Here is a 13,947-nt window from a genome sequence, read left to right on the forward strand (position 1 = left end):
GCCATGATGGGAAACTGAGGCTGCAACTCAAGCAGAAAGAATACAGACTGCCTGCTTGGACTGAGCTCTAAACAATGTCAATATAGAAGAGGTAATTATCAGAAATCAGAAATGCACAACATCACCGATAAAACACATGATGTGATTAAAATGCTATTATTCAGCTATAGGCCTACTATATCCCTATATGAAGAAGGTAGTCAAACATTTCATCTTAAAAGCCAGTATTATACATTTGGCTTGAGTAATGATGAAATGAAGTAGTGTTGTTTGTTCCTCATGTCCCATGCTGCTTTGAGAACCACTGCACTAACATACCCAGCATCACTCCTGAGATTGCTCACTTGCCACACCCATGATTACCAATATTGACACTCGAACATGCGCATGTCCATAAGGATGCTGTGTGGTGGGGGGTCCGCGCCTGTCTATTTGTCTGTTTATCTTACCTGCCCCGATGCTTGAGTTAATTGTTTATATACTAACATGCACGTTGGCATACAAGTGGTAAGGTGATTCTGTGTGGGTAGTACATTAAAGATCATCTCGGTATCCATACTTGGTGTATTGAGGCCCAGCCCTTTTCTATCTGTGTGAAGCCGACCGGCTTCCTGTGTTTGTGCGGTTCTCAATCAAAGCTGAGTCAAGTCAGACAGAAGCAGGCAGGCTCAAAGCGGAAATTAGGCAGGTTTTCTTTCAACATAAAAGACAACTTGGTTGATGATTGATGCAGGTTAATATAAATGCCAAATGTTTTTTTTTCTTTATTTTATAGGTAAAACATTTTTGCTCATTCATAAAAATATGTTATTATTCACCAGTGCCTGAGCCAGCAAATTGCCTTGATAATACCAGTGGTGGAGAATAACTACATTCGCTCATGCAAGTAATGTACTCATGCATTTAAGTACTGTACTTAACCTAACTAACCTCAACATTTTGAGGTATGCCCTACTTGTACTTTATTTGTTTCTTTTCATTTTATGCTGCTTTTAACTACTCTGCTGCATTTCATAGGGAGAAATATTGCTAGTTCTTACTCCACTTTATTTATTTTAGAGTTTTCAAAATTAATTAATTATTCTTTTATTAATTAATAACTGAATTAATGTATGATGCATATATAGGCATAAAGTAATTAAAACATTAAATAGATGCTTACACATTAAAGCATCCTTAATTGTAATGTACAAAAATGGGTAAGCAGTCTATGCAATGAAAATCTTGGATCTCAGGCTTCCTCTAACAATAATAATAATTATGTATACAAAGAAAAGTAAGAATGAGAATCTAGGGCATAATTAGTGCGGAAGTTAAAATATAGAGGTACACAAAAACATATATAAAATTAAAAATATATATATTTGTGGTAGACAGGTGTACAGTAATTGCAAAGTAAATACTGAATACAAGCTGAGGCCATTTGAAAAATAAGAGAATTATTCTATTACTTAAATTCACAATTTTCACAATGAAACGAGGATCACTGTGAGGCTTTTATGCTGAAACTCTCAGGCGGAAGTCAAGGTTTTCAGCCTAGCTTGACACCAGTGGCACGAGAAGGGAGAGAGCGAGAGAGAGAGAGGAGAGCGGACAGGGAGCCCGCTGCTGCCACCTCAACATGGAGTAGAGAGATCCCCGCATTTACTGCTAAGAAGCGGATCCCACAGAGAGGAATACGCGACGGCCTCTATTTGATTTATCGGCCAGAGTCATTGCCAATGATACAGCAGCAATTCTCTTTTGTAAACGCAAAGGAAAGCTCTGCTTTTATTTGAAAGATGGCGAACGACTCTCCGGCTAAAAGTCTAGTAGACATAGACTTGGCTTCATTGCGGGTGAGTGCTGCCGAACCGAGCCTATGTGTTTTTTTGTTGCTTTGCTATCTTTTATTTCACGTTGCTCGATTAAACACATGTCCCCCAATCTGACTAGCATGAGCAAGTTTTAAACTGTCCTCAAATGTCCCTTCTTGTTGGAGCTGAAGTATTGAAAATGACCGCTGAGCCAAAGCGAGGTGTTGCCAGTGTCTGGTTTTCCTTTGTTCGAGATGCATTTGGCATGTAGGGTAGACCAGGGCGCAACAGCTGGCTCACAGTGGACCATGTTGTGTACAAAAGAAACATTATAATTGCTATTTATTTACACTAAATCGTCTTTCTGTCTATTTCTTTTCAGGATCCAGCTGGGATATTTGAATTGGTGGAGGTAGTTGGAAATGGCACCTATGGACAAGTATACAAGGTTGGTTGGAGGCGCAGTGCATGGCCTGTCGTGTTTTCACTGTGAATGCTCAGGATTGCAAATGTCTCTCCCCATCATCAACAAAGAAACTGACATTTAGAAAACATGTCTTTCAGATGGTGCAATCAGACCACATCATGGATGATTAACGTTAACCTGAAAGAAACAGAGATGTAATGTTAGAGTTTCCAGTGATGGCAGTTTGTTTTGATATCAGTCCGATCATTGTTTAGCTGGAAGTGTGTGTAAAGAGTGAATCAGACAGACAGTCTAGTGTCTGATGCATCACCTATCTTGCATCACCTGCCTTACTGAAAAGTAGGTGAGGAGGCAAGGATGGAGAAAGGATATCTGTCATGAGACTAATCCTGCTGGCCTCACGTTTCTGTCTGCAGCTCATTAATTATTTTTTTTTTTTACTAAAACCAAATTTCATATCCTGTTTAAATCAGGACTTTTCCAGTTCAGTGGATGGGAATCCCACTCCGGGCCATCTGCTCTTGGTGTCACATTTCTCTGTTGAAAATTAACATTGCGGCTGTTGAAAGACATTGCCAAGGAGGAAGCGAGAGAGACACACAGCGGGTGCTCATGTAGAAGTCAAAGATGTGGTCAATGTGTTTGATGGAGGGATGGTCTTGGATTGGAGACACATCTGTCCATCTGCCTAATGTTGCAATGGGCCTCCTAGTATTGTTATTGATGCAGCTAGCTAGTCAGGAGGCTCCATTTTGTTCCCTGCTGCTACACTGTAAGATGACATTTACTACATGCCTTTATGTTAAGGAGACTTCTAGTTTGCTAAGCTTGGTGCAGACTGTTAATAGGCTAGTAGAAGCAGACTAGCCCCAAAAAAAAAAAAAACATCAATTTGCTTGTGCACTTAGCAGCAAGCTAAGCTGAGTATTTAATTCTGACAGCCCACAGTGCTCCAGTGACCTGCATTCAATCCCCTAGTGCAGTGAACTTCCAGGGTCTCCACCGCCTGAACTCGCAGAGCAAACCCATCTGTGTGCATGTGCTCGCATGATTGCCACACCTGTAATCAGCCCTGTGCAGCGTGGAGAGAAGGAGCGGATGCTTGTCATTAGGAAGTGTGATGCAGCGTGCTATCTTGCCACCAGATGGTTTTGAGCCGGGCGTATGGGACAGAGAATTACTGCTTCTCCCTCTTTTTGTCCCTTTTTAATCTCTCGCTCCATTCACTGTCCAATGCTAATTCTATTTGCGAGTGCTGCTGTGTGGGAATGGAGCTTGTACAAGAGAGGGCTGTCAGATTAGCCTGCAGTTAACACAAGGACATGGTCGTAACAGCCTGAACGAGCTAAGCCAAACCGTCTATAGCGAAGTTATAGCTTACTGTAGCCCAATACAGCTTGCTGCAGTAGCCTTTCGATCAGCTGTCGGTCACTGCACTGACTGTCATGTTAACCAGTTGAATGGGCATGTGGCCTGTAGCGGTGGTGGTGGTGGTGGAGGAGGAGGAGGAGGGAGGGGGTGTTTGCAACTGGTAGAAGAGCAGCTGTCCAGTTCCACACAGAACCTGCTCACCACTCTCACAAAGCTGAGTTTGTCTACTCACTCTTTGGGTCTCTCAGTCCGTCAGTCAGTTAGATCCACAGAAAGGAGGAGTTTGTCTGCAGGGTTTCAAACGCCAACCGACTAAATAATCACAACAGCCCCCCAACTGAAAACGGGGTGGAGTTTCATTACCCTCTGAGGCCTTTTCTGCTTTGTCAAGCACTTGGTCACAGATTGCAAGGCCCTTTTAGATCACACAATGTGACCAAGCTTCTGTACTCTTTGATTTGTGGTGACTTTTGATTCCTTTAAGACATTTTTCCTTTGGCGGACTATATGTAGTAGAATGTCTGATCTTGATAAATATGGACTTTAAAGTTGGTTTTCACAAATGTCAAGTGTATAAGTGCAGTTTTTATTTATTTCTATTGTCGCTATGATGATATATGGAGAAAAGCCTATTTGTTTTGCAAGCTTTCGCTGACTTATGCTTTGAATAGTTTTTCGTGCATTGCGGTCGGTTTAAAAAAAAAAAATCACACAAAGGTGGTGTAGAAAAACAGATCCTCCTTATTTCCACAGCAGAATAGAAATAGAAATATTTCAAACAAAACTCAACTATAGACCTAATTAAGACCTATCGCTGCTGGCCTAGGATCAGATCCCACAAAAAATATATTTCTATATCTCTGCTGTGTTGCACCACTTGCAGCTTTACCCAGAAAATTAAAGAACCAAGCTGTTCTCTAAGACCTGAAATGCCATGTCAAGGTTCTTGTGGCCATGCTGTGCTGCAGGCTCTCTAGCTGTACTCTCTGCCAAGTGGGCAGCCGTTGCCCCTGGAGAGGTGCCAGATTAAAGTCAACTTCAGAAAACACAGCACAGCAGAATTTGACTGACGGTCAAAAAGCACTTTTTTAAAATTTTGCTTTGGTCAGCTGGTTTATCGGAATGTGAGCTCGGATCTATGTACAGATTAATCACCCTTGTGTACAGTATTATCATTATTCATTAATTAGAAAAAGTATTGTGGTCATATTCCTGTGCTAAAAACTAGGCCGCAAAATAATTTATTGCAACCTATACCAGTGTTTTAACCAGATTATTCTGTGCTGTAAAGCAGTGAATGATCTATACCTCCATGTTTGTTGCAAATAACTATCCACTGGAAGCATTACACTATACATTAGTTGTTTAAACAAAATGAATTTCCATCCACACTCTTTGAAATCACTGCCCTTGCACTAGAGACTCCCTCTGGCTCAGTATCTCAGTTGCCTCACTTACTCTGGATATAGGAGTAAAAAAGAGAGAGAGTAATGATAACATAGAAAAAGACATAATTCCTCAAATTGTGCGTGGTATGCAGGGAAGATTCCCTCTGCTCTACAGAATGGCCATATATAGTCAGGCCTGAGGCTCCAGAGCCCCTGCTGACCTGCCTCCATGCCTGCTATGCATCCATGGGGTGTGCCAAGGCTGTGCCACCATTATTTTCATACCGTCATGTCCCTATGTTTCATGTGCATGCGGGTGTTTGTTAGTTCAATTTTATTTCTGTGGCTTGCCAAACATTTGGCCCATCCCACATGGGATTACAAGACACCACAAACCTATTTAGCGTTTCATACAAATCATTCTGAGAATAAATGAATAAAAGTACGTACATATATATACACACACCCACACAAACACCCACATAATACAAACAACACATCCTCATCTACGGATCATCTCAGTAAAGAGCTTTTTTTCCTTCCTTCCTTCTTTCCCAGGCTTTCTCAAGATAACTGGCTAATTCATATGTTTCACATGTGGACAGCCATCTCAGTCTTTGAGCATCATCCATATTTACCAAATCAATATCTGCTTTTATCTTACTAAACAAAGAGTTCACAATAAAATGGAACTCATTTTCTATATCATTCAAACAACACATGGGACAGATCCGTTTTTCCTCTTCCACATTAACATATTGTCCTGTTTCAACAGTCAAAGGTAAAACACCAGATCTCAACTGAGCACATAGAGATCTTTGCCTTTTTAGACAAATTATATATACGACATAATTCTCTGTGCCATAATCAGGTTTTATCATCACAAAAATACGCAATTTTGTATGTGTTTATCTAATGGTTCAAATCTATGGTGACTTGACTTGGAGGGGTCTATTGATAGTCACCAGCAAGACCATTTGGCTGAATACTCACCACAAGCATAAGAATCCAATGGAAAGATGATTTATTTTTTATGGGTAGATGCACTACATAAAAAAACACACTCCTATCATATGTTAAAGACAAATTTCCTCCAGTAAGCAAATTCTGTAGCTCAGCAGCTCCTCCTCTCCCAGTACTGTCCTCCCATCTCCTTCCTTTGTTTTCTCCCCCAACCTTAGGGGCAGCCTCGCCCCTGCCCTCAGGACAAGTAGCTCTCTCTCCTCTGGGGGCTAGCTATGCCTGATGGGCACAAGGGGTGTGAGCTGCTGCTGAGGAGGGAGCTGAACCTCTCCTACCATTGCCATATGGTGCTGGGTGGGACTGGTGCTTACCCCAGTGCAGTAGTGATCAGCAATCAAAGCAGCAAGGTGCTTTGAATGGCCAGTGCTGGGATCTTAATGCAGTTTGCAAACAAGTGACCGATGCTTCCGATTGGACTTCCAAGTCGGCGATGCCATGTTGGCGCATCGGCTCACTGTAAAGGGGGCGGGAGATGTTGTCTGACAGTTTAATCCCCATGGACCCCATTGCCAATGTCTGGGAAGTATCCAGCCTCAGCAAGACAGAGCCAAGACATGTCCAGCCGAGCCTGACTGATACTGGATTATTAGAAATCAGTGTTAATAATCCAGTATTGGTCAATCACTATGATACATTTGAAGTACACTAGTAGAATCTAGCAGAAGCCTTGTGATTATTTATTTTTTAATATGCAGTGATGTGTGACTATTTTGCCAGTCAAATGATCTTTACTGGATTTAACCCTATTAATGACTTGTTACTTGCAGAGCAGTGTATTAGATGTCAGGCTTGCCTAATGAATGAACTGTTGTTTAGAGCTCATTGGTAAAGGTCCTGGGAGCCTGACTGCTGAATGGATGTGTAGCTTTTAGGTCAGAATCAGGGGGTATTGAATGTGTCACCCATGCTGCAACAGGGGGCCAGGTTCCCATATTGAGTCACACTTGCACTCTTTTTCTATAATCACTGTTAGCACACAGGCTAGCAAATACATTTGTTTCTGCTCTTTTGAAATAGCTGAATAGTATGTGTGAAACATTTTAATCTCAAGTTGAAGCAGACACACACTCAAACACACACTCTTCCACTCTGCATCCTCTCTAGCTGACACAGTATGCATCTATTTAGCCCCCGTCTCCCCCACAGTGACCCTCTCCCTAATGGGTGTCACAAGACCCACAACGTCCCCTGACTGGCCACGCTGCCTGAACAAAACTCTCTGTGTCTGTGGGTCCGTGAGTGTGTTCATGCCACTGTCTGTGTGAAGCTCATTGAGAAACCTCATTACCCGAGTGGTGTTGAGATGAGACACAAAGGCGCTGGCAAGACGAGACAGTCTCTTGCCTGTCTTTCCCCAGCGCCTTTTCTTGACGGCTTCTTTTCTCTTCAAGACCACTTCTTGTTTTAATGTGCTAATGTGCTGGGACAAACAGATCCCAGCTCAAATTATGAATGGAATAAAAGAGTAAATTCATTTTTATTTTTAATACCCTCTCAACTTGCTCCGATTCCTACCACACGCAGTTGAATTAAAAACCATTTCCAAAACAACCGCTCATCCTCTAGTTTGTCATTTTAATGACATCATACCTGGGCTAAAGGTGTTTTTCTTACAGTGAGAATCCCTTTTGCATCTTTCCCTGCTTTAAAAACCTGATGTGAAATAGATATACCTATCAATTACAGCTATCATTTACGGCATTTTGTTGCTGGCCGGTTCTTAATTTAACACCCTGTATAGACAAGACTCCCACATGCATTTTTGATCCTTTTACAGTAACCAACTACTGCACTGTGATCAATAGATGTACAGTCACAGTCATCAGCTGGCCTCCTGTTTTGAGATTTATCTTTCCATGTATGCTTGCTCTTCCCATTCACACATCATCCTTCCCTTTTCCCAGCTTCTCTCCTCATCTCTCCGCTCACTTCCTGGCTTTTATTCTCCATCCAGTCTCATCACTGTTTCTTTCTTTGTCTCGGCCACCTCTTCCATCCTTACTTCTCTGGAGAGTGCTGGAGAGGACGCGGTACTGGCCGGGGTGAGAGTGTGAGTGTGAGAGAATTGGGTCAGTGTGCTGGAATGCAGCAGTATAAAGTGGAAGAGCCCAGAGAGGCAGGGGCAAGGCACTGCCCTGGCTCTCATGTGCTGCTGCTTACTGCCGATTGATCATTTCTTTCCCCGGCATTCACCTGACATGTGTGTTGTGGAAGGCGTAGGCACAAGAAGTGTGCATCTATGTGTGTACTCAAGACTTGTGTTTATACGCCTTTTGTATCGTTGCTTCCCAAGGTAGATGGAGGTTGTGACCAGCTTATTTATCACCTTCTGTCCACCCACCTACTCACTCTGCCAGTTCAAATGTCAACTTAGATCTTCACCTGACCCTGCGTGGGGGGTCATCCATCCCTCATTACCACAGCCCTACCAGCTCACACCCCACGACGAACACATTCCCACCGGTGACCTTTTTGAAGAACCAAACCATGGCACCCAGTAGTTCTCTCCCTCCCTTGCTGCGTGAACTAATAATATGAAACAGAGTTTGTTTTGCACCTACGTGGCTAGTTAAAACGCATGTCGCTCAATTTCAGCACTCTGTTGTGCAATGGTAGCGTGAGCCAGGTTTCTTGTTGGTGGGGAAAAGTAGGTTGACCTGCTTAGACAGCCAGCCAGCATTTTGAAGTAGTTGCTAAGTGTGATTGATCTTACATTAATGTGAAAGGTATAGGGAGGGAGAGGTTCTTTGCGTTCTGGTCAGTCAGTATGCAGAGGATACAAGCCTTGTGAAGAAAGTGTATGGGAAACAGTACTCCCCGTTTGTCCACACCGACTCTGTGGGCAGACCACTGACAATACTGCTGAGCATTAGGCCGGTTACACACTGCCTGCGTGGCGTGAGCGTGGCGTTTCTGTTGCGTGTCAGCTGCGTGGATTTTTCTATGTCTTTACACAACAGAAACGTGTCTGACGCGGCGCTGCTGCTGCTGCTGCTAGCCTTGTCTGGACACATGTATGTTTCCCATTGATAAAATGAAATACCATGTTAAACATAAATATATACTGATTTGATTACAGCAAAGACAATGTCGGCAGTATTGACGGCAAAATAGGCTACATAATATTTCGTTCTGTTTTGACAGGTGGAATATTAGAAAATCGATTTTTTTTTTAAATTACATTTATATCAAAACCTAGAGACTTTCAAACATCAACATGTCATTTATTAATATGTATTTGTGTCTAAACGACATATAAACATCTTTTCCTATTCTATTTTCGCCTGGAAACGCTTCTAACACGCTTGCGTGAAAAACAGGCGTCGGTTCTATTTCTAGCATTCACGCGTTTGCGGTGTGGCTCGAGCCTTGCCTGAGACGCGCGTGTCACGCAGGCAGTGTGTAAGCTCTAACCTGTTAACATGGGAGCCGAAATAAAAACGGACACGCCACGCAGCTGACACGCTCGTGAGACGCATCCAGTGTGTAACCAGCCTTACTCACTTCTCACTTCTGTTAAGTGAAAATCCACCCTAAAACATAAATCAATGGTTTCCTAACCGTGATCTTAAACTGTTTTTATGTATGTAAGCTAAAACATTTTGGCAACACCTGATGTATGTATTTTGCTTTAACTGGTACAGTTTGTAGTTTATTCATGAAATAATGCTCATTTAATAGACAACATTCAAATTCTACAAACCCCTTATGTCAGCACTCAGTTTAATAGAGTAGCCAGTTAGAGCTAGTTAGAGTTAGATTTCTTCTCCAGTGTTGTTAACAGAATGGTATATTTAGTTTTTGGGTAGATTTTAACTTAATGTCTAGGCTAGGCTCTAAAGGCAGTAAGTCAGTCAGTGGTTTAGTGCTGAGCTGGAGAGAGGCCAGCAGCACATCTGGCCATGGTTAAGAGGAGCTGCAATGGAGGAGTGGAGATGGAGGCCAGGGAGGACTGAGTGATAGCTCAGTGCCTCAGATAACCCCTCCACAGACACGCCTAGCTGGCTGCTTCTAAGGGGGCCCTTTAGGGCCTGGCCGCAGCCCTCCTGTGATCAACCCATGCTTGTAACAGGGGCCCAACCACAGGACTAGAGCTGAAACCATCAGTCGATTATCCATTAGCCTATTGTCAGAAAATTTGATTGGCAACAGCTTTATAAATAATTCATTTTTTAATTTTCAGTTTTGATAATTTTACTGCTTCTCAAAATGTTAGGCTTTTGATGATTGATCAATAAATAGCAATAAATAATCAACAGATAAATCAATAATGAAATTATTAGTGGCAGCCCTAATATAGGACAGTTGGCCTTTAGAAAGTAGAGAGTGAAAGATGTTGTCGGTCGGTTTTGATGGGAGGACACAAGACAAGTTAGCATAGACATTACTGTATATTAGTTTTCATTTACAAAATTTGTTTTTGAAATTCAGTGTGTCAGATGTTGCATTTTCTTTCTTAAGTCGGTCATTGCTCTATGCATTGTTGCGCTTAATTATTAAATATCCTTGTGCTGGGTGCCCGGATAGCTCAGTTGGTAAAGTGGGCGCCCATATATAGAGGTTTACTCCTCAACACAGCGGGCCCGTGTTCGACTCCGACCTGTGGCCCTTTGCTGCACGTCATTCCCCCTCCCTCTCTCTCCCCTTTTAATTTCTTCAGCTGTCCTGTCAATAAAGGCCTAAAAATGCCCAAAAAATAATCTTCAAAAAATAAAAATAAATAACATATCCTTGTGCTTGAGAAGGGCATAATTTATGGCTTAGAAGACTAAAAGCGGTCACCAATATTAGTAATAAGTTAATAGTGGTGTAGTTATTGTAGAATCCTTGCCTAGTGCAATATCCTTATTTAAAAAAAAAGTATTTGTTTACGAAGAAACTCAATGAATATTGAGTGATATATTGTTGGAATCAGCCTAAAAAAAATCCAGTATCGATGATGCTATTATTGCTTATTAGCTTATGTTAGCTAATCACAGATATGTCGGTTATGTCAGCCAATAAGTAACTATTTTAAATTGCATGATAAAAATGCCAAAAATATGTTTGATCATGGTCACACTATTGGATTTGCTAGACTCTCAAATATAAAAGTTGTATTGGCCTGAAAAATCGACCATTGGTCGGGCACTAAAAGTCCACATTTACATTTACAGCCACAGCTATTTTGGTAAGTGATTAATCATTTATAAGATTTTCACGCTAAAATCCCAAATATTAAGCAGCTTCAGCCTCTGTCTTATGAGAAGTAGCTGCTTTTTTTGTCTGATGTGATAGTATGAGTTTTGGACTGTTGGTCGGACAAAACAAGCAATTTAAAAATGAGGTGATGGGCATTTTTCTCAATTTTCTTTTTTTTTTGTAGAACAAATTATTTTATTTTTTAATTGGGGAAATCTTCTGCAAATTAATGGATGATGTAAATAATTGTTAGTCATAGCCCTAATCTACTGCTGTAGCTGTAACTTAACAAATGCTTAATTTACAGTCTGGATGAGAAATATCTGATGTTGACTTTGGCACATTCCATCATTTTGTTTGCCAGGCCCTCTTAGAATAACCTAGTTAATAGTAGATTTGTAAGAACTATTGAGCATATTTGGCAACATCCTTTCTCCAAATACAATTTTCCAAAAACTGTTTTTAATTTGTGCTGATTCACAGCATTAGTAATTACTTGTGCAGCTTTGTGTCAATCCCAAGGAAACTGCTCAGTGTTCTCCCTCTTTTCCAAGGACAATGGATAGATGGAATGAGGGGATTAAGCATGTCAAGAAACTTGTGTGTAATCCAGCCACACATCTCATTTCTCATATGCTTATGTTGTGCAACCCAGTTGTTTTGTGGTATAATGCAATAACCTTGTGGCCTAGATAACCCTATCTCCACCCACAAGCTGAGTGATGTTTGTGTTTTATATGACTGAAATGTCTTCAGGCTTACAGAGAAGGAATTGTAGCACATTCATATCCTCATCTCCTGCTATCTATTTCAAATGATGGATCTTTAAATCACCAATAAACCCAATGTAAACATACATTTTTGTTAGGCTTTAATAGGATTACACACATTTATTTAGGCACTGTTAACTGTAAAATTGTAAGAATTACCAGCTTTGGTTTAATTACAGCCAAAAAGAGAGATGAATGGTATTGTTAGTATTTGTGAGCTGTATCCCACAGATATCTGGATGAAATTCAGAGTAAGCTGTCGTGCTTAAAGGAGGACAGTTGAAAAAGTGAAGAGACACAATTGGCGTCTAGATTCTACAATTTCCGACCTCTTTCTACCTGTTTTTAAGATTGAGAAAGGGAAAGCAGTTGTCTGATAATTACACCATTTACCTCTGCAGGTGCAGTGTTTACACCTGGTGCGGGCTGGAGGACAGTAGCGTTCATGTTTACATGCGGGCGCCATCTTGGAAAACAGTCATGAGCAGTCGATCGACGAACGCCGTGCAACCAGTAACCAGTAACCAGTAACATAGCTCAAACACAGCGTTGGTGATTTGACTGCTCATGACTGTTTTCCCAGATGGCGCCCGCTTGTAAACATGAATGCTACTGTCTTTATAATCTATCTTTTTAATAAACTTACAAAGTTCTCAATGCTTCGGTTTACATGTAGGGACCCTCATTATGCTACCTTTTAAGTGTGGTGCTAATTTGAGCCTTGTTAGTGGTATAAAATAGCGATTTACCATGTGCCCCGAAAGCTAGCGTTAGCAGCTAACCACCGGTTTGTGGTACCTTGTTTAAAGCTAGAGACGCATTTGATTAGCATGAAAACATGTCCCATAGAACGTTTGACCCAGTACGCATATGTTATTAACCCCTAGGTTCATTTTGCGCCGGAATTGTCCTTCAAGCAATATTGATTCCTGTCATAAGAGAAAATGTTGTGGCAGTGTTGACTCTGGGGTTTGTAGCTACAAAAAAAATGGTGATTTATGCAGTAACATTATGCTTTCAATACTGTGTGTGTGTGTGTGTGTGTGTGTGTGTGTGTGTGTGTGTGTGTGTGTGTGTGTGTGTGTGTGTGTGTGTGTGTGTGTGTGTGTGTGTGTGTGTGTGTGTGTGTGTGTGTGTGTGTGTGTGTGTGTGTGTGTGTGTGTGTAAATCAGCAAGGCTGTGTTTTATTGCCTATGAACTTTTCATTTGTAAGAAGGAGGATGTGACATTTCTTCCGTCAAAAGTTACAATGGCTTGCTTTAGCTATTACAGTGGTTTCAAATTAATTTCCTCCTGTCCAACTAATTGACTAATTAATTAATTCACTAATAGTTTCAGCTCAATAATAAATAATAGCTCTCAGACCTTCAGAGTCTAATTAACTAGTTTATTTCATAAATCCCATGACCACCAGTCAACTTTTCACTGAAGGTGTACAAGTGCACTTAAGGCATAGGGATGAGGATGACGACGTCTTGAGTTCCTCCTGGTAACACCTGTGGCCAGTGTACCCAGCAAAGGAGGCTGCATCAGCACGAGCAGCTAGTACATGGGGAGCTGACAGCCATAATGTCAGCTTCACTGTTTTTGTAGTGGCGACCCCTGGGATCAAAGTGGAGAGGATTAAAGGCATTGTAAGTGTCCCTCTCATCCCCCTCTCCTGCCCAGTGAAAAGACAGGGGCCCCTAAGCCTGCATGGCTTTTATTGTCATAATCCATACACTTTCAATTGACTGTGGAATGCACTGGCTGAGATGATGGTGGTGGTGTTTGTGGGGATGTCCATATGTGTGTCTGAATGTGCATTTACTCATGTCCTCCTCCTGTAGCCACGAGGTCTGTACAGTGTATTGATGTATGTGTCTCTGATACATTTGCTGTAGAGACACAGCAGCGCTATCACTGCAGTGTTGTCCTAAAGAGTCAGAAGGGGAATACCCCTACCCAATTGGGCAGGCTCCCAAAAAAGTCCCATGCTTTATCTCCTCTTC

The 13,947-nt window shown here is 41.6% G+C and overlaps 1 protein-coding gene across 18 annotated transcripts in view; it reads left to right on the forward strand.

The window, feature by feature from the left end:
- Window positions 1-1,562: 1,562 nt before the first annotated feature.
- Window positions 1,563-13,947, forward strand: part of LOC120554297 (mitogen-activated protein kinase kinase kinase kinase 4-like) — a 36,978-nt gene continuing 24,593 nt past the window's right edge. For all 18 annotated transcript variants that reach the window (XM_039793076.1, XM_039793077.1, XM_039793085.1 and 15 more), the window contains exons 1-2: window positions 1,563-1,838; window positions 2,179-2,244. In XM_039793076.1, coding sequence (XP_039649010.1) covers window positions 1,782-1,838; window positions 2,179-2,244 — 123 coding nt within the window. In that variant the 5' untranslated portion in view covers window positions 1,563-1,781. The remainder of the gene's footprint in view (window positions 1,839-2,178; window positions 2,245-13,947) is intronic.

This window comes from Perca fluviatilis, chromosome 24 (genome assembly GCF_010015445.1).
Source record: "Perca fluviatilis chromosome 24, GENO_Pfluv_1.0, whole genome shotgun sequence".
Lineage (NCBI taxonomy): Eukaryota > Metazoa > Chordata > Actinopteri > Perciformes > Percidae > Perca > Perca fluviatilis.